Source organism: Mauremys reevesii, linkage group 2 (assembly GCF_016161935.1).
Source record: "Mauremys reevesii isolate NIE-2019 linkage group 2, ASM1616193v1, whole genome shotgun sequence".
NCBI lineage: Eukaryota > Metazoa > Chordata > Testudines > Geoemydidae > Mauremys > Mauremys reevesii.
The window spans coordinates 58,746,762-58,773,977 of NC_052624.1; the positions used below are offsets into that span (position 1 = coordinate 58,746,762).

A 27,216-nucleotide genomic window follows, 5' to 3' on the forward strand; every position below is an offset into this window, starting at 1 on the left:
TGGAGCAAGGCTGCCCTTACCATGAGGTGAACTGAGGCCAGGGGCTCTAGGCATCAGCAAAGCAAGCAGGTGCTTGGGGCAGCTCAGTTGCAGGAACAGCAGCTGGCAGGGATCCAGCCTGGGGCTGAGAACCAACAGGGGCCCTGGGAGCTGTAGTTCCTGGTTAGTCCCTGCCTATAGAGCCAGCCCTGGAGCAGGAAAGAACTACATTTCCCAGCATTCCCTTGGCCGCCTTCGACAGGAAGGGAGTGGGAGGGAGTATGATAGCTGCATGCTTGTTGTGAATGGATTGCTCACTGCTAGAGCGGGGTGGCACTGTGATGGGGAAAGAGTGTGCCCAAGGAGTAGAAGGCTTTGGCCCAGATATCTCCTTCAGAAAACATCCCCAGACAGGAGTGGCGCCAGAGTTTCTGGCGCCCTAAGCAGAATTCAGGGCGGCATTTGTGCACTCCCCACGGGGCGCACAGGAGCTTCTGATTCCACTCCCGTCGTGCCGCCAAAGAAGGACCCTCCGCCAAAATGCTGCAGGCGACAGCGGCAGTCATGGAGCTGCTCAATTGCCTGCCGCTGTGTTCCGCGCACGCGTTGGCAGAAGGTCCTTCGTCGGGCGCGCGACGGAGCGAATGAAGCTCCTGCACCCGTGAGGAGCGCACAAAATGCTGCCCCCCAAATCCTGGCGCCCTAGGCAACCGCCTAGGGTCACCTAATGGAAGCGCCGGCCCTGCCCCCAGACTGGATTAGGGATACTGGTGTGACCTCACCTTGCAGCCCCCAAAGAAGGAATTGGGTGGACTAAATGGACAGTGCCCCTCTCTATCTGAAGCCTCACAAGGGAGGTATGTGGATCCCACTAGAATTTAAAATGAAAAGTAAGGGAGAGGAGGCTCTGGACCTGGGCTGCTTTAGATACAGTACAAAGCATGTAGGAGGATTTCCACTTCTGAGCCATGGAAGCAGAAATTGACTTTTCTTTCCAGATTTAGCTAATATTCAGAAAGAGAATCTAGCACCTGCCTTCCAGATTTGAACACCTCAAAATTCAGGAGTGCTCAAGCTCAATTTGGGCAGCTGTTTCTTCATTGCTCCCAAATCAAATATACTGATCCACTGTAATTTGCTGTAGAAAAAGTAGGATAAAATTGAGCAAGAAATGCTTCCCAGGGGTTTTTAGGACTGGAATTGCTATTTTCAACAGCCATTGCCTTTTTTTTTTTTTTTAGTTTTATTTGTTTAAAAGGAAGACAGTGATATTGCATTGGCAAATTCCCCATAGAAACAAAGAGTGGAACAAAAGGCTAATAAGGCACCTCAACTTTTCCTCATTTATGGAGGACAGTCTTATAATATGCATCCAGATATCCTCCAATCACACAAGCTGAAAATTGTTCCACTTTACTGCAGTTCTGTAACCATATAGGAACCAATCTTGTCTGTGTTCTTTGCACATCCAAAATTCCTGCTGAATGACCCGCCCTGGGAGCAAGTTATCTGTGATCCAGGGCTGGGGCAGAAGGAGGGTGCAGGTGGGGGCTGGGGGGAGAGCCCAGGCCTGGGGTGGCAGGGGGTGCAGGTGGAGAGGGCAGAGCCCAGGGCTGGGGCGGCAGGGGGTGTGTGGGTGGGGGAGCACTGGTGGGGGAAAGGTGGGAGCACAGAGCTGGGGCAACATGGGGTGTGTGTTGGGGGAGAGCCCAGGGCTGGGACGGCAGGGGGTGAGGGTGGGGTGGGGAAAGCCCAGCCCTGGGGCAGCAGGGGAGTGTGGGTGGGAGGAGGCCCAGAGCTGGGGCGGCAGAGGGTGCAGGTGAGGGGAGGGAGAGCCCAGGGCTGGGGCAGCAGAGTGGTGTGGGGGGGAGCCCAGGGCTGGGGTGGGGGCAGCCAACATTTTTTTTGCTTGGGGCGGCAAAAAACCTAGAGCCGGCCCTGTCTGAGGCGGCTGCCTCAGGTGCCAGACTGTGGGGGGGCGCCAGTAGGACTGAGAGTGTAGAAAATTGTGTCTGCTGCTGGTGCATATGTATTTTCTCTGCTCTAGATCAAGGGTCGGCAACCTTTCAGAAGTGGTGTGCCAAGTCTTCATTTATTCACTCTAATTTAAGGTTTTGTGTGCTGGTAATACATTTTAATGTTTTAGAAGGTCTCTCTCTCTATAAGTCATAGAATCATAGAATCATAGAATCTCAGGGTTGGAAGGGACCTCAGGAGGTCATCTAGTCCAACCCCCTGCTCAAAGCAGGACCAAACCCAACTAAATCATCCCAGCCAGAGCTTTGTCAAGCCTGACCTTAAAAACCTCTAAGGAAGGAGATTCCACCACCTCCCTAGGTAACCCATTCCAGTTCTTCACCACCCTACTAGTGAAAAAGTTTTTCCTAATGTGCAACCTAAACCTCCCCCTCTGCAACTTGCGACCATTACTCCTTGTTCTGTCATCTTCTACCACTGAGAACAGTCTAGATCCATCCTCTTTGGAACCCCCTTTCAGGTAGTTGAAAGCAGCTATCAAATCCCCCCTCATTCTTCTCTTCTGCAGGCTAAACAATCTCAGTTCCCTCGGCCTCTCCTCATAAGTCATGTGCTCCAGCCCCCTAAACATTTTTGTTGCCCTCCGCTGGACTCTCTCCAATTTATCCACATCCTTCTTGTAGTGTGGGGCCCAAAACTGGACACAGTACTCCAAATGAGGCCTCACCAGTGCTGAATAGAGGGGAATGATCACGTCCCTCGATCCGCTGGAAATGCCCCTACATATACAACCCAAAATGCCATTAGCCTTCTTGGCAACAAGGGCACACTGTTGACTCATATTCAGCTTTTCGTCCACCGTAACCCCTAGGTCCTTTCCTGCAGAACTGCTGCCCAGCCATTCGGTCCCTAGTCTGTAGCAGTGCATGGGATTCTTCCGTCCTAAGTGCAGGACTCTGCACTTGTCCTTGTTGAACCTCATCATATTTCTTTTGGCCCAATCCTCTAATTTGTCTAGGTCCCTCTGTATCCTATCCCTACCCTCCAGCATATCAACCACTCCTCCCAGTTTAGTATCATTTGCAAACTTGCTAAGGGTGCAGTCCACACCATCCTCCAGATCGTTAATGAAGATATTGAACAAAACCGGCCCCAGCACCGACCCTTGGGGTACTCCACTTGATACCGGCTGCCAACTAGACATGGAACCATTGATCACTACCCGTTGAGCCCGACCATCTAGCCAGTTTTCTAACCACCTTACCATCCATTCATCCAGCCCATACTTCTTTAACTTGCTGGCAAGAATACTGTGGGAGACTGTATCAAAAGCTTTGCTAAAGTAAAGAAATAGCACATCCACTGCTTTCCCCTCATCCACAGAGCTGGTTATCTCATCATAGAAGGCAATTAGGTTAGTCAGGCATGACTTGCCCTTGGTGAATCCATGCTGACTGTTCCTGATCACTTTCCCCTCCTTTAAGTGGTTCAGAATTGATTCCTTGAGGACCTGCTCCATGATTTTTCCAGGGACTGAGGTGAGACTGACTGGCCTGTAGTTCCCTGGATCTTCCTTCTTCCCTTTTTTAAAGATGGGCACTACATTAACCTTTTTCTAGTCATCCGGGACCTCCCCGATCACCATGATTTTTCAAAGATAATGGCCAATGGCTCTGCAATCTCAGCGGCCAACTCCTTTAGCACCCTCTGATGCAGTGCATCCGGCCCCATGGACTTGTGCTCGTCCAGCTTATCTAAATAGTCCCGAACTACTTCTTTCACCACAGAGAGCTGGTCACCTCCTCCCCATACCGTGCTGCAGAGTGCAGCTGTCTGGGAGCTGACCTTGTCTGTGAAGACAGAGGCAAAAAAAGCATTGAGTATACTAGCTTTCTCCACATCCTCTGTCACTAGCTTCTCTCCCTCATTCAGCAAGGGGCCCACACTTTCCTTTACTTTCTTCTTGTTGCTAACATACCTGAAGAAACCCTTCTTGTTACTCCTAACATCTCCGGCTAGCTGCAACTCCAAGTGTGATTTGGCCTTCCTAATTTCACTCCTGCATGCCTGAGCAATACTTTTATACTCCTCCCTGGTTATTTGTCCAATCTTCCACTTCTTGTAAGTTGTTTTTTTGTGTTTAAGACGAGCAAGGATTTCACTATTAAGCCAAGCTGGTCGCCTGCCATATTTACTTTTCTTCCTACACATCGGGATGGTTTGTTCCTGCAACCTCAATAAGGATTCTTTAAAATACAGCCAGCTTTCCTCGACTCCTTTCCCCATCATGTTATTCTCCCAGGGGACCTTGTCCATCAGTTCCCTGAGGGAGTCGAAGTCTGCTTTTCTGAAGTCCAGGGTCTCTGTTCTACTGCTCTCCTTTCTTCCTTGTGTCAGGATCCTGAACTCGACCATCTCATGGTCACTGCCTCCCAGGTTCCCATCCACTATTGCTTCCTCTACTATTTCTTCCTGTTTGTGAGCAGCAGGTCAAGAAGAGCTTTTCCCTAGTTGGTTCCTCCAGCACTTGCACCAGGAAATTGTCCCTACACTTTCCAGAAACTTCCTGGATTGTCTGTGCACTGCTGTATTGCTCTCCCACCAGATATTGGGGTGATTAAAGTCACCCATGAGAACCAGGGCCTGTGATCTAGCAACTTCTGTTAGTTGCTGGAAGAAAGCCTCGTCCACCTCATCCCCTTGGTCTGGTGGTCTGTAGCAGACTCCCACCACGACATTACCCTTGTTGTTCATACTTCTAAATTTAATCCAGAGACTCTCAGGTTTTTCTGCAGTTTCATACTGGAGCTCTGAGCAGTCATACTGCTCTCTTACATACAACGCAACTCCCCCACCTTTTCTGCCCTGCCTATCCTTCCTGAACAAGTCTATAAGCTATTGTTGTAAGTAAAGTAAACAAGTTTTTAAAGAAGCTTCATTTAAAATTAAATTAAAATGCAGATCTTATCAGTTTAGTGCAGTGGTTTTTAACCTGGGGTGCCCGCACCCCCTGGGGCAGGGCCGGTGCAAGGATATTTTGGGCCCTAGATGAAACTTCCACCTTGCGCCCCCCCCACCCCGACATCAGTTCATTGAGGGGCAAATCCCAACGAGCCTTTATAGACCCCAGGGGCCATCCTGTCCAGGGGCCAGCCATGTCCTGGGGCTTACCCCCAGACCAGGTTCCCCCCTTCCTGCCCCCTGAACTCCCCTGGAGGGTGCACAGCCCCCATGAGCCCTACCCACCCCGCCCAGTTGGCCCCTGCCCTGAGTCCAGTCACTGGCTTTGCCGGGCTTGGGCCACTGCAGCAGCTCGGCAGGGAGGAGCCGCCTTCCAGAGTCACCGGAGAGCCAGAGCATCTCGCTTGTGGCAGCAGCGAGCCCCAGCCATGGAGGAGCCGGCGCGGTGCAGGGGGGGCAGCAGCCCTTCAAAGGCGGTGGCGCCACTAGCAGGGAGCAGCCATGACCCACAACCCCCAGAGGATTCAGGGGGCCTAGGGTCTTCAGTGGTGGGGGGCCCCCGCCGCTGAATTGCTGCCCAAGACCCGGCACTTCGGTGGCGGGTCCTGGAGCAGAAGGACCCCCCCCGCTGCTGAATTGCCATGGAAGATGCTCCTGGGGCCTAGGCCCCGCGAGAGTTTTCCGGAGCCCCCGGAACGAGTGAAGGACCCCGCTCCAGGGTCCCTGAAAAACTCTCCAGGCGGGGGCCCCTGCAGGACCCAGGGCCCTTGCTCCATTTGCCCCCCCTCTGGGCGGCCCTGCTGTGACCCCCCTGCCTGGCAACCCCCCTCTGGGGGCTCCTGCATGCTGCAGTGGATGTATGCAGGTGCCAGCCCCCATGTCCCCCCCGGCTTTCCCCTCGCCTAGGGTTACCATATTTCAACAATCAAAAAAAGAGGAGAGAGCCCTGCCCTAGACCCACCCCCATCCACTCCCTCCCATTTCCTACCCCGATTACCCCAGTCAGAACCCCCAACTCCCCCCTCATTCCTTGTCCCCTGACTGCCCGCTCCTGGGACCCCTGCCCCTAACTGCCCTCCAGAATCCCACCCCCTACCTAAGCCTCCCTGCTCCTTGTTCCCTGACTGCCCCCTCCTGAGACCCCCCTCCCACCTAACTGCCCCCTAGGATCCTACCCCTATCTGTCCCCTGACTGCCCCAACCCGTATCCACACCCCTGCCCCAGACAGACCCCTGGACTCCCACGCCCCATCCAACCACTCCCGCCCTTTACAGGACCCCAGAACTCCCAACCCATCCAACTCCCCCTGCTCCCTGCCTGCCCCAACCCCTCTCCACACCCCTGTCTCCTGACAGGACCCCCAGAACTCCCAACGCATCCAACCCTCCCCCTGCTCCCTGACTGCCCCCAGGACTCCCCTTACCATGCCCACGGCAGTCAGACGCTGGCTCCACGTGGAGGCAAAACTCCACATGGAGTGCTGAGGCAGTGGAAGGGGGGGAGCTGCGGGAGGGGCAGTGGCGGCAGCAGCTCACACTTCCGGGAGCAGTAGAACCCAAGCACAATGAGGTGGGGCCGGGGCGTGCCTGCCTGGGCTGCGGCCCAGTGGCCCCGCCGGGAGGCTCCTGCAGAGGATGCATGCGGGTGGCGGTCCCCATGCACTCCCGGTTCCCTCCACGCCTGGTTTGGGCTCTGCGGCTCCGGGGTGTGGGAGCCGCTCCCGCCCCTCCCCCAGCAGGCTCATGGCCCCGAGTGCAGTGAAGGGAGAGCCGGAGGGTGTGCCTGCAGCCGGTCTGAGGTCCCGGCCGCTGGCCCCACTCACCCTCTGCCGGCCTGGGGTTCTGTTCACTCAGCCGGCTGTGTGCTGAGTGGGCCAGTGGCCGGGACCCCAGCTGGCAGCTGTGTGCCAGGCAAAATCGGCTCGTGTGCCAAATGTGGCACGTGTGCCATAGGTTGCCAACCCCTGTTCTAGATACACAGAGGTGGTGGAGTGCTCTGCTGGAGTAAGGAGGGCACAAGAGACATAACAAGTTGGCAGGAGAAAGGGTGAGAGGGAATAACAGAAAGCAGCAAGAGCTGCAGGGAGAGAGAGGAGGAGCTTCTTATGCCTTCATCTGTCCATTGAAAGCAACGACTGTTCTAATAGAAGTCAAAATTTCTTCCACCACAGCTACTGTTCTAGCATAAGCAGTCAGCTCTTTTGTAGTGAATGATGCCAGGAACTGGAAAATTCAGAGGGTAGGGGGAAGGGGAAAGTATTTTATGGAAATCTATTTAAGTGGTGTAAATTATGTACTGATACAAAGGGTGATCAAACAGTTAGGAAAAGAGCCTAGAATTTAGGCGACCTGCGTTCAAGTCCCCACTCCAACACAGTTTTCCTGGGCAACTTCGGGAAAGTAACTTCTCTCCGTGTTTCACTTCTCCTTGTGTAGCATGGGAATCCCCTATCTTGCATGGTGTTGTGAGGCTAAACACAATGAAGCTTGGGGCACTCAGAAACTATAGTAATTATAGGTCTCATGATTTGAGGACTTCAATGCTTCAGATACAGGTTTGATACAGGAGTGGGTGGGTGAGATTCTGTAGCCTGTGTTGTGCAGGAGGTCAGACTAGATGATCATATTGGTTCCTTCTGACCTTAAAGTCTATGATTCTCCTCCACCATTTTCAGTGGTTGGGTGGGGGAAAAGGGGAGAGAAAACAAAATACAACCTATAAATAGAAACACTTTGCAAATTTTTCTGTGCATTACAAGCAATATCTACTAATGTGGTCACAGTTGATGAATGCTGATCATCCTCTTCCCATGTGGTGAATGGTGGTGACTGGAAGCAGTCCAGTCCTCCATGGCATGCCAATGGCTGCCTGCCGATGATCAGTGTAGACAGAGCCCTGCAAATTTTGGGGCAGGAGCCAGTGGAGTAGGAGAAGGGCTGCTCTCCATGCTCTCCAAACTTTAGGGTCATGTTGCTTTGGGGTTCACTCCCTCTCAATCTGTTTTTAGAGGTAGAATTCTTATTTGTTTTCCCCCAGCACTTACGATTGATCCAACTGCTGCTGCTGCAGCAAGGAGAGCTAACTGACAAAATCACTAAGATCAGTTTCCACCGTAGACGAATCCTATAACAATCCCTGTCAGAAATGTGGTAAAGAATTGTACAAATATATAGATCTTGTCTCCGATGCCTTTGTGGATGGTGTTAATGTCACTGTTAATTAAAGAGATTTGTTAACTTTGATGAATGCCTCCTCCTCAAACATTTTTCTCTTTTGCTGGAGAGAAGCTTGTCAGAAGTTTAACTGTTCAAATCATTGGGTAGTAGGAATTTTGGACATGGATACTGAACAGCAGCAATGGCTCTTTGTGGGGCTAGGAACTAGCAGATCACAACTCATTGTCTGTGATGTAACCTCTAGATAGACTTCTGCCATTGCTACCCCTGCTCATTCACACGTGACCCAATTCATTCATGCAATAGCCGAAAGGAATAATCCATACAAAAAAAAATTCATCCCCAAAACCTTTACATTACTTTTTTCTCTAAGTTCCCCTATGTATCCGATCTTCTTCAATTTTGTTATTAGATTTTAACATCTTTGAGACAAGGAATATCTCCATTTTGCATTATATAGAGTGACAAGCACAGTGTTAGTAAATTATTATTTGGAAAATCATTGTGTGTCACACTAATTTTCTCTTGCTATTTACATATGTGGGAGCTAGGATTGGTGAAATTCAAGCCTCTCTCATTCCCTCCAGGATTCACATCTTCCAAAAACTGGGCATATCCCTCCCTGCAAAAACTAAATCTGGAGAAACTCTGCATACCCTGATCATACCTTCCTCTGAATCCCTGCACAAGGGACCTGATCCAAAGATTCCTAATGATTTTTATTAGTTTTGGATCAAGTTCAAAATAATAACATAGTACCCATAACTATGAGTGCAGTTTCATTTCATACAATGTCAGGGTTTTCAGTGTTTGTAAACTAGCTTGAGACAGCAGAGCTGTTTATCTACAGTAGTTTGCAAAATAGCTCATAGACACTACAAAGCCAATCTCAGAGGAGTAAGTTATTGCATTTCAAAGGATAAGCCCTCGCAATGGAAATGTCACTGAAACTCTGAAAATGAAGTGAAAAATGATAATGAATTCCTCCCTCAGATAGCAGTAATATTTTGGGTCTTAGTTAAAAAGGTTTCCTGGAAATTCCAGGAAATTCCCTGTAGCTATTTCTATAAAGGTAAACATCAGACTTCTTTTTGGCTCATGTTTCTGGTGCATAGATAAATAGAGCCTTCTCACTCAGTCGGGTGTTCAACGTTCCAATCTGGCTGGTATCAAACCAAGCCATCTCCTGGTGAAGTATGGCGAAAAAAAACTTTTGTCGGATTCTTGCTGTCTGTCTTGCAGCTGAGGTCAGAAATGTCCAGACTTGGATGGTGCTCAGTATCACTACAGCAAAGCCAATACCCGCATAGTAGCAGGCAAACCTGTAGTAAAACGGTAAAAGTCCATAAGGTCAATTGCATTTTGCAAGATCAGTTAGACACATCAGGTCACGTTCAACCCTGCTGAAGCCAATGAGATGTAATTGAGGGCCAAATTTGGTTTACAGCCTAATGGACAAAAAATAAATATATAGAAACTACACTGTGCTATTCTTATGAAAATAATTGCAGAGGTTCTTACCTGGTCATTTCAGCTTCTATATCCAAACCTGGAATTGCTGGGCAAGTAGAGCTACTATTCATCACAGCTGGAAGATTAACTGTAACAAAGAAAAATATTCAGTTTTATTAGAACAGGCATAAAACTAATCATGGCGGTTTAAGGCCATAATCGTATGGATGTTTTGCATGACACTACACTCCCTGCAACAGGGCTGTAGATTTATAACTTTCATGGTGTCCATCATCCTTCTAGTGGAGGATCAAACAGGGCAAACTTCTGAGTCAGCTCAGAGGGTTACTGTAGAGTGATGTCATGGATTTAGCTCACTACGTCAATGGGCACCGGCCAGATCATAGCTTCATCTGATCTGACCTTCTGATTCCAACAGTGGCCAATATCTGATTTTTCAGAAGTTGATAACTCCCCCTTCTACCTCACACAAGGCAAAATTCATCCACACAGATACCATAAGTCCGACTTTTATGCACCACTTAGGTTCCACCCAACCCTCAAAACTGGGCCCCAGTGAGGTCCAAGTGGTAGCTCAGCCTTTGCTGGCTGTCTGCAAAAAGGGTAAATTTCACTAATAATGCACCTAACCAAATGTGCAAAACCGTTCAGACCTGGGAGAAATAACAGACCCCTTCCAGGTGTCAGCACATATATTTTAGGGTAAGTTATGATTGCCCTTCTCATAAGCTTAGCTCATATAGAGGAAAAATAGAATTAATGGTCCTATTTTGTTGTTTTAAAAATCCAATCACAGAACTTGATTTGGTGACCTCCTGGGACAGTGAATTCCATGGATTAACTACAAGATATAGAAAGTAGTAAATTGTTTTACAGTTACCAAATGTACTGCTCTGTAATTTATCAAGTGTCTAATTTGCTACTGTACTATACAGCAGGGTAAAAAGGAAGGACTCCTCAGAATTCACTCTGCTCTTCATGGCTTTTAACACCACAGCAGCACTCCATCCTGAACCTCTGACAATCCAGTAAATAAGAGATCCTACCAAATATTTTCAGAAGTTGAACAAATTTTATTTACCTGAAGACATATTTACTGCTTGGCCAATCGTCACAAAGCTGTTTGTCATCTCTCCAAAGACAACGATAATAAGTGGCAGCCCTGTTCCATTTGCAACAGCTGCAATCAAACCTATTAGCATCAAAATGATATCCAGCCAATTGGCATACCCAAACTGCATGAATATAAAGAAAAAGGAATTAATTGAAGGTTGACAAATTCACATAATTGTTAAAACACACAGAATAGGATTTGTTTTTACATAGCACCATTTGCAATTTGGATATCCCAAAACACTTTATGAAGCAATGAATTAGATACTGTGAAGGCAAACAGAACACTTGGGATACACTTTGTAAAAGCTTACACACAGTTTTAGGCTAGTTTTTATTGAGGGAGTTAGGACATGTTGGCAGGATGAATCCCCTAATCTGCAGAAAAAAAGAATGTACCTTACATTTTTCACAAAGTGATGATATCACCTGTGCAACTCACTGCCTCCTGGGTGCATTCTACTACACCATATATCTACTCAGTGGCCAAACCGGACAGTCTCTACGCAAAGAATAAATGGACACAAATCTGACATCAGGAATCATAACATTCAAAAACCAGTGGGAGAACACTTCAACCTCTCTAACCACTCAGTGACAGACTTGAAGGTGGCAATTTTGCAACAAAAAAACTTCAAAAACAGACTCCAAAGAGAGACTGCTGAACTTGAATTAATATGCAAATTAGACACAATTAACTCAGGCCTAAATAGAGACTGGGACTGGTTGGGTCATTACACTAATTGAATCTATTTCCTATGTTAAGTTCTCCTCACACCTTCTATGGGTCATCTTAATTATCACTTCAAAAGCTTTTTCTCCTGCTGATGATAGCTCATCTCAATTGATTAGACTCTTCCTGTTGCAATGCATTTTTCCACCTTTTCATGTTCTCTGTATGTATAAATATCTCCTGTCTGTGTGTTCCATTCTATGCATCTGAAGAAGTGAGCTGTAGCTCATGAAAGCTCATGCTGAAATAAATTTGTTAGTCTCTAAGGTGCCACAAGTACTCCGGTTCTATTTTCATTTTAATTACTATAGTAAAAAAAATCTTGCTTCCAAAGTCCTCTCTGTCCATCCTTTTTCCCCTTCACCTCCTCTCCTCTCCCTCCCCAGTTGAAGAGAGCCCTTAAAGGGACAACACCCCTTTCCTTCCAGATAGCTGGACCTTACTTCTGACTATCTGATGAACCAGCAAAATCGGTACCTTAGTAAGATATAAAATCCTTTGTTATGGCTAAAATCTTTGGAAATATATTTTTAAAGTTGGTGAAATTTCATAAACATGTCTATTGTTCGGGAGATCACACAAAGTAAATTAGTGTTCCCTTTTTCTAAAAGCAACGAACATTTTTATGAACACACTAAACCTCTGTGGCTGATTAATTTAAAATAATGTCTTTGTTTCAGTGAGTTGAATAATCTGGAATGATTATTTTATGAAGGCTTAAGAGTACATTTAAAATATAAAATCAGCTTAGAAATACTGATTAAGAAAATGTAAAGCAGAGAAAAGCTGCATCATCTATTCCACGATATTTAATGTTGTATTCAGGAAGACAGCTGACTCGCCCTTACTATGAAGTTTTTGCAAATAAATGTCCGACAAACTTCAGGGCATATCAAAAAACCTGTGACTGGCATTTTTTATCCCCAAGTTTAGTGCTTTTAATTAGGTACCTTCTGCATGTCCATTCTGCGTGCAGGGGGTCTTTGCGGGAAACTGTGACTCCCCGCCACCGTGAGGTGGGCCAGGCATAGGGCCCCATAAATCCTAAGGACAGCCCTGCATCCACAACACATAAAAATGAGAGGGAAGAAATCTTGGTGCTTGTCTACATGGCACCACAGTCCGGTCTATGGGAGTGTAAATTGTAGAGAACTCTAAAGTGTTCCCCATATACACCCTGCTGGCACAAACAAAGAAGTACCTAGTTTGTGTTTATGTAGTCCTGTTTCCAACAAGATTCTAGCTTGCTTTGACCCTCTGATTTGCAGACTGGGCAAAACAGCTTTAGCTGCAGAATATTATTGTCACAAACATGGGAAAACTCTAATAACTGGTTAATAGTGTTTGTTGGCCTGGCTCTGGCAGGGTTCTTTCTGTACAAAGATCTTTGATTAAATGCTGCCCAATATGTAACCATCTGGGATGGTCCATGCAGGAAGGGAGGTGGCTCAAGATGGTCACCCAACAACTTCCACTTAAGGGTGCGTAAGAGACTGCCCAGAACTATTAGCTCTGACAACTCTGGCTTGACCCCACCTCCAATGAAATCAATGGGGAGTAGGTGCCTAACTGCTTTTGAGGAGCTGATCCTCTTTGCCTCAGGCCAGGATTATTACAAATATTAAAAGCAATTTTAATTTGTTTAAATAAAAAGATTTTTTAAAATATGTAAGGAGAGTCAGGATGAGCTCTACCCTGATATCTGGTGGTGAATTATGGCAAGTGTGGAAAAGAATTTCAGGGGTTGATCTTGTTTGCATAGGCACACCCACTCCACCTAGCATGATTCCACGGCAGCCCGAAATGATCACTTTGACAGCTGTGAGATCCCCAATTTCTCTGTTATTGGGGAAGGAGGAATAATGTGTTGTTACCCTGATTATGTGAATGAAGGACTATGAAACTGTTTTATGACAGAGGGTCTCACCATCAACTATGTAGCACTTGCTAGTTAAGGGACATGGGTTCCAACACCCAGTGAATTGAGAGAGGCTGGGGACTGATACCTGATGGTATGGGCCTCTTTTGAGGGCCTGGAACACCAATTGCACCTCCTTCTCTCTCCACTGTTGAATAGCAGAGCTCATTTTGATTCCATTAGGAGTCTATCTAGAGGTTGCTGAGCTGAATTCATTTTGGGCCAATGGTGCACCAGCACTGGGGCTCCTCTACTACAAGCTGAAATCAGTAAAAGAGCTAAACTTACTGAGCTGAGATCACTGAGTGCTGTGTTAAAACTAGTGGGGGAGCCTGAAGATCTATTGCTAAGCGGCTGGCAGAGTGGAGCAGTTTGCAGCACGGTTGGAGCAGCCCACAGAACGCGGAGTGAAGCGGGCTGAGCAGTTTGCGGCACGGTTGGAGTGGCCCACAGAACAGTGAGTGGAGTGGAGCAGAGCTGAACGGTTTGTGGGATGGTTGGAGCGGCCCACGGAACAGCGAGCGGAGCGGAGCAGTTTGCAGGGACGGCTGGAGCGGCTCTCGGGTCAGCTGGAGGAGTGGCGCAGCTGGTGGAGTGGAGCCGGTCGTGGTGAAGGCTGCAGCAGAACTCCACGGAGAGGCGGGGCAGTCGGCCTCGGCCCACGTAAGGTGCTCCTCAACACCCTGTGTGCCCCCCCCACACTTCCACCCAGGCTGGGGGGGGGTGTAAAACTCGGCAGATAAACTTTTGAACTCTGGGGCGGCACCGACCAGGGACAGAGACTTTTGGGTTGTTGGACTTTGGGGTGATTGGACTTAAGACCCTAAGGGGAAAAGGACATTGCCAAAACTTACTTGGTGGGTCTTTTGCTCATGGTTTATGTTATGAATCCTGTTTGTGGGGTTTCCCCAATATGATGCCACATTGTTTCCCTCCTTTATTAAAAGGATTTTGCTACACTCAAACTCTGTGCTTGCGAGTGGAAATATTGCCTCCTAGAGGCGCCCGAAGTGGTATGTAATTGTCCCAGGTCACTGGGTGGGGGCTCGAGCTGGTTTTGCATTGTGTTATTGAAACAGAACCCCTGGATACTGAACCCGGCCCTTGTTGCTGCCAACTCAGAGGGGCAGAAGGGTTACAAATAAAAAGATTACGTTACTGAGGGCTATTGGAAAATATTATACTTTTTCTTTCTCTGATAGCTTTCATCCTTGGCTAAGCAAAAAGTGAAATAGTAAGGCTGCTAGAAGTTATTCTGGAACTTTCCAGTAGAGTAACCATATACACCCAACAACTTCCTCTTAAGGGTGCATAAGAGATTGCCCAGAACTATTAGCTCTGACAACTCTGGCTTGACCCCACCTCCTGCTTGAACAGGAGAGACCAAAATCCACTGAGACTTGAAGAAGCTTCCTGGAGATGAAAGAATGCTGGCAGGATTTAGGACACATTCCCTCAGGGGCAACCAGGCTGAGAAAACACAGAAACAGGAACCCATAAGGGAATCTGAAAAAAATTAAGCCTGCCAGTGTCATCCTTATAGGACAACAATACTCTAGACAAGATAGACATCTCTACAGATGTTTTAAAACCTCTTCTCCAATGCTTTGTTCCAACTTCTAAAGAAAAATACTTTGTTTAAGAAGGATACTTGTCATTATCACTGCTCAGTTTTCCAAAGGGAAGAAATGCAGTGCCCCAAACCCATTTGGGCTTGTAAGTGGTTGTCATAACCAGGATAGTTACTCCAGGTCCTGATCTAGGAATGAGAGAATTATTGGATTCTACCCTGAGACACGGAAGGGCAAGAGGCCCAAAATCTGATGTGACTGTTCTCAGAGAAACCAGAAAGGGGTGGAGTTGCAACTAGGGTGACCAGACAGCCAAGTGTGAAAAATTGGGACGGGGGCAGGAGGTAATAGGAGCCTATATAAGAAAAAAAACCCCAAATCAGGACTGTCCCTATAAAATTGGGACATCTGGTCACCCTAGTTGCAATGGCCCCTGTAATTGTGACAGTTATCCATCACACAGGGTCTATGTAAGTCCTGGCCCAGAATGCACAGTCATGAGACAGATCACTGATGATAGAAAGGTGGACCAAATTTCTGACAACACACCATACCATTACTTCATGCTCTCCAGTAGCTTGCCATTGCTTCAAGATCCAAATTCAAAGACCTTTGTGGTTTGGACCAGCCTAGCTCAGCGACTGTCTGTTAATTTGCAGCTCATCAAGGCAAGTGCAGATATTGAAGGCAAACTCTGTCAGTGTTGTAGATAATGCAAGATATTATTGGATTCTTACAATGGAACACACTCTCTGAAGAGATAAGAACACTAGGGCTGACCATTTTCAGAGCCTTGATCACGGACACCTCTTTGCAAGAAGCCTACCTGCAATTACAGCAATGGAAGAAGGAAGAGGTGAGAGAGAAAGAGAAAGAGCCACAGTCCACAGTCAGCAGCCAGACCCCTAGGATGACAAGAGTTTACTTTTCGTAATATTCTATTTAGCAACCACATACTTGGGTGTTTGGCATCTTTTAGGGAGAACATGACTTGCTGCATTCTCTTTCCCAAGCATGTAACTGATAGACAAAAGCAAGCAGATTATATATCAGTTGTATGAAGCTATGCAGTCTGGATAACAACATCTGCCTCCTGTTTACTCTACTAACGGAAGTACAGTGTTGATTTTATTGTCTACTCCACCAGGAATGGCTATATCTTGTATTCTGGAACTCAGCCGAGCATGTCACTCTTCTATGCATTCTTTTTGGTATCTCTCTTTTTCTATAACATCACACCACTTACTAGCTGCTACTACACAGAACAGGAATCTTGGTGTGATCACACAAAAAACCGCAGCAATTCTTACACTCAATGCCCGTGATCCTCGACTGCATTGGGCTGCTTCTCAGAGTATCCCAGAATGAGAGAGCCCTAAAGTCAACACACCCAGCTACAGGAGCAGACCCTCTCTTGTAGAGAGATTCTCCAAGACACAGAACTAGTGTAGCAATTCCTAGGCCACCTTCCCCTGGTTGGCACCATTGGGGGAATGCCAAGGGTTCCTCTATGCCCTGGCTATCTCCAGCTGCAATATTGCCAGCCTGGGTCTATTAGCAGCAGTGTAAATTAGCACACTCTTTAAACCCTTGCAAATAGCTGTCCCAATATGGGGATAGCACAAAGTTGACTAAAAGCCAACTCTGCATACACTGTGTGAAGCTGTGCCATGCATACCTCAGCTGCCAAGGATCAGGGCCAGTTTCTTTGCAATGGATTATCAGATTTTAAAAGGGATACCTGAGATCCAGGACCTATTCCTTTTCTGATTGTAACAAATTCCAATGTGGACTCTAGCAGGTTAAAGGAGCTTTAACTTATGGTGAAGTTCCACTGTATTTAAATAGGAAGAGAGTGAGGAGTCAATGGGCCAGACACTTTTCTTCACTTACACCTCTGAAAGCCCAGAGAAGTCAATGTAATGGCCCAAAGTGGGTAGTTTTGTAGTCAAGAACAAAACAAAACAAAAAAGACCTAGCGCATTGCTAAATCAGTGCATTTACCAGCTTCAGTACAGCAAGAGAGAGTTAAAACAGTCACTCACCCTTGGAAAAATAAAACAGAACCATTCATATGAAAGGTTAAAACATTTTTGCTCCATTTACTGTGTGTAATTCCTGTCTCATGGGAATACTTGTTTCTTAGCACTTTGTGTAACTCAACAGATTAGTCACACGAGGCCTCATTGGTATTGCAAAAAAATCACATCTCTGTTTTAACTTTATACTTATTACGTGTTCAATATCCCAAAAAGCAGACTCCGCTATATAAGTCATTTCAAGGGGAGATGGTCAATTCAACAGGGGAACTTACAGGTACACTGCACACTCTCATGAAACTAATAGGGCAGTTACATAGTCAGGAGAAAAAAAAACAAACCCCTGACATTCAATAACAAGCAGTGACCTCTACTGATATTAACTACTTCACTGCTGGCACTTCACACCATCATCTCTACTGCTACATTTTACTAATGCACAACTGAAATTAGAGATAGGTGCACTGGCTCAGATAAAATAAGCAATCCCTGAATCTTTGCCCCAAACCTAAACTAAATAGTTTTAGAGGATTGTTTAAGTTTGGTTAACTTGTTTTAAATATTATTTTTCATTTTTACATCTCTCTGAACCTACAGATCCCAGATGGGACTGGAAGCTGAAGGGCCAAAAATGCTGTTAGGGAAGCTAGTCTCAAGATATTCCTGACTCAGGCAGCACTGTAAATTTCTGGAGAAGGATCTTTCTGAAGCAGTCTACTGCCCATTTGGAGTTTCAGGAACTTAGGCAAAAGTTTGGCGGAGTCTTAGCCAATCACCAGTTGACAACACAATGGAATGTAATCACATACCTGGCCCTTGGGGAAGCATAAGTAAGTTTCCTCATAGGTAGTTAGCATATTAAGCAGCAGCCAATGCAGATGGCTAATGGGAAAACAGGTAAATATGAAAAATTCTCTAAACAAAGGACCTCAGTACATTAAACCTGCATAACATCCAGACATTAATGAAGCCAAATATTTTTATAGTGAATCTTTCCAGTTAGATCGGTACATTTATATATCTATATATATATTTATATCTATCTATCTATCTATATATATCTATATATCTATATATAGATATATTTGGGGGGGGGGGCGCGGAAGAGGCAAATAGAGAAATGTCCCAGCTTAAACACAAAAGGCCTCTGGGCAACTGCCATCCATGTCTCCTGAGATGAGCCACCGGCATCCTTGCCCTAAAGCAGTGATATTCAGACCTCAGTGCTTCAGGAGCCAAATTAGCGATCAACATTACCCAAAAGAACCACAGTATTAAACATTACCCAAAAGAACCACAGTAGTTTGAATTCACTCTTTCATTTACTATAGTACTATTAATAGTTAAACAGTATGACAGGGAAATATTATATATATTCTCACAACAAATAAGTTAATAACTTAGTACAAGTTGATACCTTAATTAGTTAATAACTTAGTAAAAGCATCCTGATTGGTTAATAATTAAATCATACAGTGTTTTCATATTGTGTGCTGCAAAGAGCCAAAAGAGACACATTAAAGAGCTACTGCCCTAAAACAAACTTTAAAAACTTCTCATAGTAACAGTTTCAATAGGTCAACACATTTCAGCCTTTTACTGGCTTCTCCTGTGCTATAATAGAAGAGCTGTCAAACCTATTAGTGACCTTACACTCCTTCATCTGATCAAACTGACACTGACAAGATTGTAAAAGGATAGCTCATTTATCCCTGGAAGTTGAATTGTCAAACTCTGTTTTCTTAATGAGAGACACTGAGACTTAATGCTATGGAAAACATATTGCTAGAGAAACATAATGCAAGAAAACTTTTAATTCAATTTGTATTTGCTTTAAGTATCAAATCCTGACCCAAGTTTATACATCTGTAAATGGTGCATAAAAAAATAACCCAAGGCACATAACCAGCTCTGTACTAGGCCAACTGACCCCAAGTATGGTTGGGCTTTAGTGCTTATTCCCTTAGGGTATGTCTACACTACAAGAGTAGTTCGATTCAACTTAAGTCGAATTTGTGGAATCGACCTTACAAAGTCGAATTTGTGTATCCACATTAAGGACACTAATTCGACTTTGTGAGTCCACACTAATGGGGCAAGTGTCGACTTTGGAAGCGGTGCACTGTGGGCAGCTATCCCACAGTTCCCGCAGTCCCCGCTGCCCATTGGAATGCTGGGTAGAGCCCCCAATGCCTGCTGGGAGAAAAAATGTGTCGAGGGTGCTTTTAGGTAACTGTCATCATTGAACTGTCACTCCCGCCCTCCCTCCCTGAAAGCGCCGGTGGGCAATCTGTTCGCGCACTTTTCTGGTCAGTGACAGCGCGGACGCCACAGCACTGCGAGCATGGAGCCTGCTGCAGTTATGGACGTTGTCAACTCCTCGCACCTTATCATCCACCTCTTCCACAGTCAGCTGCTGAGAAATCGGGCTACTTTTCAATGGTGCTGCAAGCACTGGTGGACCATAAGGGACGTTTTACCAACATCAACGTCGGGTGGCCAGGCAAGGTTCATGACGCGTGTTTTCAGGAACTCTGGTCTGTTTAGACGCCTGCAGGAAGGTACTTTCTTCCCGGACCACAAAATAACTGTTGGGGATGTGCAGATGCCTATAGTGATCCTCAGGGACCCAGCCTACCCTCTAATACCCTGGCTCATGAAGCCCTATACAGGCGCCTTGGACAGCGACAAGGAACTCTTCAACTACCGGCTGAGCAAGTGCAGAATGGTGGTGGAGTGTGCTTTTGGACGTCTCAAGGGGAGATGGCGAAGCTTACTGACTCGCTCGAATCTCAGCGAAACCAATATCCCCATTGTTATTGCAGCGTGCTGTGTGCTCCACAATCTCTGTGAGAGCAAGGGGGAGACCTTTATGGCGGGATGGGAGGTTGAGGCAAATCGCCTGGCTGCTGATTACACTCAGCCAGACACCCGTGCGATTAGAAGAGCCCAGCGGGAAGCGCTGTGCATCCGGGCGGCTTTGAAAGCTAGGTTCCTCAGCGAGCAGCGTGACCTGTGACTGTTCAGTTTCTTTACAGAGAAGCTGAACCTGCCCCTGTTTCTTTACCCAGTTACTGTTGACTATCCTCTGCAGTTAGATACACCGTTCACCCCGTTTCCCCCCTTCCAACACACGTGTAAAAATAAAATACTTGTTACTTAACAAAGGTTTCATTATTAATGACTTTGCATTAAAGGGTTGAAACTGGGACGCAGACTGTGCTGGGTAGGGTGTGCAGTGATGTAAAGACCGCCTCTAAACTCGAGGAATGACAGGCTCCTGCTCCTAGAGCGGTCCGCAGTGCTGGACTGGTTGTTTCAACGGAGCCTGCCATCCCTCCTTTTTGGGACTCTGTGTGCGGGGGCTATGTGTTCTTGTTGTGGAGGAGGACGGCTACAGATTCCCCTGCTGTGTGGCTCTGTGGTCCAGGACAAGGACCGCTGTATAAGATCTGTAACCGCCCTCCCCCGCTACAAAGTCACGTACCCCCGCCCCCCAACACCGAACATGGAAACCACCTCCCATACCGACCAGGGTGCCTACTGACTGCACTGTGTGTGTGACCTGCTGCTGATCCTGCCCCCGTGTCTGTACCCTGGTAAAGGTGACTGTCCTATGCAATTACCAACCCCCTTCCCCACACCCCCCTTCAAACACAGTCTTCTGTACAAAAACATGACGGAAACAGTAATTAACAGCAAAGTATTTTTAATAATCAACTAGACAGTTAGGGGATGAAACTGGGATTGGGGCTTGGGTGAGTCAGGAAGGGAAGGACTTCTCAAAATTTAGGGAATGGGAGCTTTTGGGTACTTGAGCACTCTGCTGGGGTGCGGTGACAGTTTTCACGGCCCCTGGCGCCCCTCCTTCTTGTTATTTTGGGTGAGGGGGGTATGGGACTTTGTGGTGGGGGAGGGCGGTTGCAGATACACTGCAGGGGGGCTCTGTCCTCCTGCCTGCGGTCCTGCAGAACATGCACAAGGTGCCGGATCGTGTCCATTTGCTCCCTCATTAGTCCAAGCAGCGTTTGAGTCGCCTGCTTGTCTTCCTCACGCCACCTCTCCTCCTGTTCGCTGTGTGAGCGCTGGTACTGAGAGAGGTTCTCCCTCCACTGGCTCTGCTGGGCCGCCTCGTCTCGGGAGCAGCCCATAAGTTCAGCGAACATCTCGTCCCGTGTCTTTTTCTTTCACCGCCTAATCTTGGCCAGCCTCTGTGAGGGGGATGCTGGGGCAGGTCTGGAGACAGTCGAAGCTGTGTGATAGGAAAAAGGGAATGAATTCCTTGCAAAGATACATTTTTGCGAACAATGAACACAGTCTAGTCTGTCTCTGTGAACAAGACCATGCACAGCACCTATCTCGTGCGCACTCCTGCTGCAGGCAATCCGGAAAGCACAAACTCTGCCCCTGTTCCACCCCCTCGCAGTCTCCCTCACCCCTTGGAATTCAGGGTTGAGATCCCAGTGCCTGATGGGGCAAAAATCATTGTAGCTGGTGGTTCTGGGTAACTGTCGTCAGTCGTTCCTTCCTCCGGGAAAGCAACGGCAGACAATCATTTCGTGCCCTTTTTCCCTGGATTGCCCTGGCAGACGCCATAGCGTGGCAACCATGGAGCCTGTTTTGCCTTTTGTCACTGTCACCGTATGTATACTAGATGCCGCGGACAGAGGTGATTCAGCAGCCCTACACAGCAGCATTCATTTGCTTTTGCATGACAGCAGAGATGGTTAGCAGCCGTTTTGTACCGTCAACCATGCCATTGTAAATTGGCGATGAGATGATGGTTACCAGTCGTATTGCACTATACCTTCTGCTGCTGTCATAGGTGCCCCTGGCTGAGATCAGCCGGGGGCGCAAAAGACAAAACTGGGAATGACTCCCCAAGTCAATCCCTCCTTTATGGTATCTAAAAATAGAATCAGTCCTGCCTACAATATGGGGCAAGTGTACTAGAGACCCAGTGTATCAGAGAACCAGAGAGCACAGCCGCTCCGTGTCAGATCATGCAGGAATGATGAGCTGCATGCCATTCACAGGGGGTGCTCCTGCAACAACCCCACCTGTTGCTCCACTCCTCCCCCAGCCTTCCTGGGCTACCGTTGCAGTGTCCCCCCATTTGTGTGCTGAAGTAATAAAGAATGCAGGAATAAGAAACAGTGACTTGTTAGTGAAATGAAATGAGGAAGGCAGCCTCCAGCTGCTTTGATAGTCCAGACAGGACATTAAGCAGTGTGGGGGAGAGGAGACCAGCATCCTGCTGCTATGATAGTCCAGGCAGTACAGAATCTTTTTTTTACACATGAAGGGTGGGGGCTGATGGAGATCAGCCCCCTGTTGCTATGATGAAGACGGTTACCAGCTGTTCTGTACCGTCTACTGGGAAGCAGTAGCACTCATGGGCTGATGATGAGGATGGATAGCAGTCGTATTGCACTACACCATCTGCCGCAAGGCTGATGATGATGACGGATATCAGTCATATTGTACCATCAGCCACCCATGAGGCGGCGGGGGGGAGGATGCTACAGTACAGTGCCGCAGCATCGCGTCTACCAGCAGCATTCAGTACACATAGGGTGACATTTAAAAGAGTCAAGAGACGATTTTTTTCCCTTTTCCTTCTGGGGGTGGGGGTACATTGACGAGCTATGCCCTGAACCACCGTGGACAATGTGTTTGACCCTACAGGTATTGGGAGCTCAGCCAAGAATGCAAATACTTTTCGGAGACTGCAGGAACTGTGGGATAGCTTGCGTCCTCAGTCCCCCATCCCTCCCTCCATGAGCGTCCATTTGATTTTTTGGCTTTCCGTTACGCTTGTCACGCAGCAGCGTGCTGAGTCTCTGCTACGCCGTCTGTCTGAAGATTTTTTTAAAAATACGTTGGACCAGGTGTAACATTACAGTAATTTCCCTAATTAGATGCAGGAGTTGCCGAGCGAGATCACCCTGAGGAGGGTCACTGAAGGAGATAGAAAGCGCATAGAATCATAGAATTCAAGATCAGAAGGGACCATTATGATCATCTAGTCTGACCTCCTGCAAGATGCAGGCCACATAAGCCGATCCACCCACTCCTTAGCAAGCGACCCCTGCCCCATGCTTCGGAGGAAGGCGAAAAACCTCCAGGGCCATTGCCAATCTTCCCTGGAGGAAAATTCCTTCCCGACCCCAAATATGGCGGTCAGCTGAACCCCGAGCATGCGGGCAAGACTCTCCAGCCAAACCCTCTGGAAAAGGTTATATCATATCATTGACCCATTGTACTATTTACCAGTGTGGCACTTAATTGACCTATTGACTAAGCCCGTTATCCTATCATACCATCTCCTCCATAAACTTATCTAGCTTAATCTTAAAGTCATGGAGGTCCTTCGCCCCCACTGTTTCCCTTGGTAGGCTGTTCCAGTATTGCACTCCCCTGATGGTTAGAAACCTTCGTCTAATTTCAAGCCTGAATTTCCTGACTGACAGTTTATATCCGTTTGTCCTCGTGTCCACATTAGCACTGAGCTGAAATAATTCCTCTCCTTCCTGGTATTTATCCTCTGATATATTTAAAGAGTGTAATCATATCTCCTCTTATCCTTCTTTTGGTTAAGGAAAACAAACCAAGCTCCTCAAGTCTCCTTTCATACGACAGGCCTTCCATTCCTCGGATCATTCTAGTGGCCCTTCTCTGTACCCGTTCCAGTTTGAATTCATCCTTCTTAAACATGGGAGACCAAAACTGCACACAATACTCCAAATGAGGTCTCACCAACGCCTTATATAACAGGACTAGCACCTCCTTATCCCTACTAGAAATACCTCGCCTAATGCATCCCAAGACTGCATTAGCTTTTTAACCACATCACATTGCCTACTCATAGTCATCCTACGATCAACCAGGACTCCTAGGTCCTTCTCCTCCTCCGTTACTTCCAACTGGTGCGTCCCCAGCTTATAACTAAAGTTCTTGTTAGTCATCCCTAAATGCATAACCTTACACTTCTCACTATTGAATTTCATCCTGTTACTAATACTCCAGTTTACAAGGTCATCCAAATCTCCCTGGAGAATATCCTGATCCTCTTTCGAATTGGCAATACCTCCCAACTTGGTGTCATCCGCAAACTTTATCAGCCCACTCCTACTCTTGGTTCCCAGGTCAGCAATAAATAGATTGAATAAAATCGGACCCAAAACCGAGCCTTGAGGAACTCCACTGGTAACCTCCCTCCAACCGGACAGTTCCCCCTTCAATACTACCCTCTGCAGTCTCCCCTTTAACCAGCTCCTTATCCACCTCTGGATTTTCATTTCGATCCCCATCTTTTCCAATTTAACCAGTAATTCTTCATGCGGTACCGTATCAAACGCCTTACTGAAATCCAGATATATTAGATCCACCGCATTTCCCTTGTCTAAAAAATCTGTTACTTTCTCAAAGAAGGAGATCAGGTTGGTTTGGCACGATCTACCTTTCGTAAATCCATGCTGTAATCTATCCCAGTTGCCATCGGCCTCATGCTCCGGAACCACTCTCTCTTTTAAGATTTTTCCATGACTTTGCATACTACAGATGTTAAACTAACAGGCCTGTAGTTACCCGGTCACTTTTTCCCCTTCTTGAATATAGGAACTACATTAGCTAATCTTCAGTCAGACGGTACAATCCCCGAATTTAGAGATTTATTAAAGATTATCGCTAACGGGCTAGCAATATCCCTCGCCAATTCCCTTAATATTCTAGGATGAAGATTATCCGGGCCCCCCGATTTACTTCCGTTAAGCTGTTCAAGTTTGGCTTCTACCTCAGATACTGTAATGTCTACCCCCATATCTTCATTCCCATCGGTCCCTCTATCACTATTCCTTAGCCCTTCATTAGCCTCATTAAAGACCGAGGCAAAATATTCGTTCAGATATTGTGCCATTCCAAGATTATCCCTAATCTCCACTCCGTTTAAAGTTTTAAGCGGTCCCACTTCTTCTTTCTTGGTTTTCTTCCTATTTATATGGCTAAAAAACCGTTTGCTATTGGTTTTAATCCCCTTCGCTAGGTCCATCTCCACTCGTCGCTTTGCCTTTCTCACAGCTTCCCTACACCCTCTGACCTCAATAAGGTAGGTTTCTTTGCTGATCCCTCCCATTTTCCACTCCTGGTACGCTTTCTGTTTTTTCTTAATGACCCCTCTAAGACGCTTGCTCATCCAGCTCGGTCTAAAACTGCTACCTATGAGCCGTTTCCCCCTTCTCGGGATACATGCCTCTGACAACTCCTGCAACTTCAACCTGAAGTAACCCCAGGCGTCATCTGCCTTTAGATCCCTAAATATGTTAGCCCAGTCCACTTCGCTAACTAGTCGCCTTAATTTAGTAAAATTAGCCCTTTTGAAATCGTACACCCTAGTCTCAGATGCACTATTTATTATCCTCCCATTTATTTGGAAACGAATTAGCTCATGATCACTCGAGCCAAGGTTGTCCCCTACAACAATTTCCTCAACAAGGTCCTCGTTACTCACCAAAATCAAATCTAAAATGGCATCCCCCCTCGTCGGTTCAGCAACCACTTGATGAAGGAATTCATTAGCTATCACGTCTAGGAAAAGCTGAGCCCTATTATTATTACTAGCATTTGTTTCCCAATCTATATCCGGGAAGTTAAAGTCCCCCATGATCAAGCAGTTCCTATTAGTGTTTACCTCCTTAAAAACATTAAAGAGCTCTCTATCCGTCTCCAAGCTAGATCCCGGTGGTCTATAGCACACCCCAATCACTATCCCGGGTGAGGCACTGGTAGTTTTCTTCCCCAATGTGACCATTGCCCAAACAGACTCCGTATTATCCATTGCATTGCTAGTTATCTCATTACATTTCACCTCATTATTGATATACAATGCTACTCCCCCACCTTTACCTTTGCATCGGTCTTTCCTAAACAGCACATACCCTTCCATACCTGTACTCCAGTCATGGCTACCGTTCCACCATGTTTCGGTTATTCCTACGATATCCGGTTTCAATTCCCGGACCAGGAGCTCCAGTTCCTCCATTTTGTTACCTAAGCTTCTCGCATTGGTGAACAAACATCCTAATTTTTCCTGTTGGGCTCCTCTCACTCTTTTCACCCAACTCAGTAGGGACACAGTACTTCCAGTATGACTTGTAGATCTAGTATCCGTCCCCCCCCTCTTCCTTACACGTAACCGCCCCCCTCTGGCTATATCTGTTGTTATCTTGTTGTCCTCACTCCCAATGTATAAATTTGGCGTGGAGAGCACCAGGACCTCTCCCGACCGTCTCCCCCCAGTGTCTAGTTTAAAGCTCTTTTAATCAGATGAGCCAGCCTCCCTCCTAGAAGTCTACTTCCTTCCCTACTTAGGTGGAGCCCATCCCTTGAGAACAGTTGTCTGTCCCCAAAAGCCTCCCAGTGCCCATACATCCCAAAGCCCTCCTTGTAACACCACTCCCTCAGCCAACTATTAATCGTCACAATCCTTTCACCCCTTTGGCGCCCTTCCCTAGGGACAGGTAGAATCCCACTGAAGATCACCTGAGCCTCAATTTCCTTGAGCGTCTTACCCAACCTGGCATAGTCTCCCTTGATCCTCTCTAGCGAGAATCTAGCCGTGTCATTCGTTCCTACATGAAGGATGATCAAAGGGTTCTTACCTGCTCCTCTTAGGATCCTTTTCAACCTCAGGTCCACATCCCGTATTTTAGCACCCGGTAGACAGCACACCCTTCTGTTCTCCGGATTGGCCCTGGTCACAGGCCTGTCCAACCTTCGCAGTATGGAATCCCCAATCACGTAGACCTGCCTTCGCCTGGGGACAGTGCGGTCCTCTAACCTATCCCCCGTTCCCCCTAGTTGCAAGCTCCTTCCATTCCTATCATCCCTTGTGGTTCCCCTTAAGCCATCCTGTATCCTCCCTGGGCCCAAACTTGGTGCTACCTCCATAGACTCCTCCCCTTTTTCTATGGGACTGGCCGCTCGTCTCTTTTTCCTTGGCCTCCCACTGTCAGCTACCACCTGCTTTACCCCTTCCTCATTCTCCAAATCTTCAAACCTGTTCCTTAGCTCAATTTCCCCCTCACTGGCTCTCCTTTTCCTTGGCCTGCTTGTCACGGTCACATGCTTCCACCGCCCATCTTCCTCCTCTGGTGGTCCCCCCTCCTTGGCCTCAGCCCCTGCTCCCCCGTGTGCCCCTGGGCGTTCCCCTTCAGTTACTGCTTGCCATTGCTCCATCAGCTTCTCAAACCCCCTTCTCTTCTCTATCAGGGTTTC

General features: G+C 47.2%; 1 protein-coding gene across 1 annotated transcript; it reads right to left on the reverse strand.

Annotated features, from left to right (window-relative positions):
- Positions 1 to 9,190: 9,190 nt before the first annotated feature.
- LOC120397245 (ATP-dependent translocase ABCB1-like) lies at positions 9,191 to 12,378 on the reverse strand. The gene is made up of 4 exons (XM_039522955.1): positions 12,364 to 12,378; positions 10,649 to 10,802; positions 9,616 to 9,694; positions 9,191 to 9,416 (listed from the first exon to the last, which is right to left on the reverse strand). The coding sequence occupies exons 1-4, from the start codon at positions 12,376 to 12,378 to the stop codon at positions 9,191 to 9,193; spliced, it is 474 nt and encodes a 157-aa protein (XP_039378889.1).
- Positions 12,379 to 27,216: the final 14,838 nt, after the last annotated feature.

Excerpts from the sequence above, each read along its gene's own strand:
- LOC120397245 (XM_039522955.1), bottom strand. Across the intron at positions 9,695-10,648 it reads AGCAGTAAATATGTCTTCAG|TTAATCTTCCAGCTGTGATG; the intron begins GTAAATAAAATT and ends TCTTTGTTACAG. Across the intron at positions 9,417-9,615 it reads ATAGAAGCTGAAATGACCAG|GTTTGCCTGCTACTATGCGG; the intron begins GTAAGAACCTCT and ends GTTTTACTACAG.